Genomic DNA, 455 nt, shown 5'->3' with positions numbered 1-455 from the left:
CCCTCTGCTGTATTCTTGTTTGTGTTGCTTTTGTTTGCTGCTGCTGCTGCTGCTGCTGCTGCTGCTGCTGTTGCTGCTGCTGCTGCTGCTGCTGCTGCTGCATCCTTTCCTCCATCATTTGCTGCTACTCCTTCTCCCGCTTTTCCTTTTGCTGCAGCTGCCTCCTGGGGGCCCTTCAGCAGCTCAAGGGGGGCCCCCTGGGGGCCCCCCTCGGGGGCCCCCTGGGGGGCCCCCTGGGGGGCCCCCCGTACCCTCAATTCTTTTTCGTTGTGTGCGTAGGGGCAGCGAGAGCCGTATAAACAACCTCTGCCTCCTTGCTCCTTAGCAAACCTGAATGCATGCATGCAGTATATATTCTGCTGCTGCTGCTGCTGCTGCTGCTGCTGCTGCTGTTGCTGCTGCTGCTGTTGCTGCTGTTAATGGGGAGTGATAGTGAAAACGGGGGTTTATAGAGG

The 455-nt window shown here is 58.5% G+C and overlaps 1 protein-coding gene across 1 annotated transcript in view; it reads right to left on the bottom strand.

Moving 5' to 3' along the window:
• Positions 1 to 344, bottom strand: part of EMH_0023290 (zinc finger (CCCH type) protein, putative) — a gene marked incomplete at both ends in the record, with an annotated part of 4,097 nt that extends 3,753 nt beyond the window's left edge. The window contains one exon of the mRNA XM_013502105.1: positions 3 to 344. Coding sequence (XP_013357559.1) covers positions 3 to 344 — 342 coding nt within the window. The remainder of the gene's footprint in view (positions 1 to 2) is intronic.
• Between the last annotated feature and the right edge of the window lie 111 nt (positions 345 to 455).

This window comes from Eimeria mitis, genomic scaffold (assembly GCF_000499745.2).
Source record: "Eimeria mitis Houghton genomic scaffold, Emh_scaff830, whole genome shotgun sequence".
Taxonomy (NCBI): domain Eukaryota; phylum Apicomplexa; class Conoidasida; order Eucoccidiorida; family Eimeriidae; genus Eimeria; species Eimeria mitis.
The sequence above is the reverse complement of the archived record's forward strand: the minus strand, read 5'-3'. Positions and strand labels throughout refer to the sequence as shown.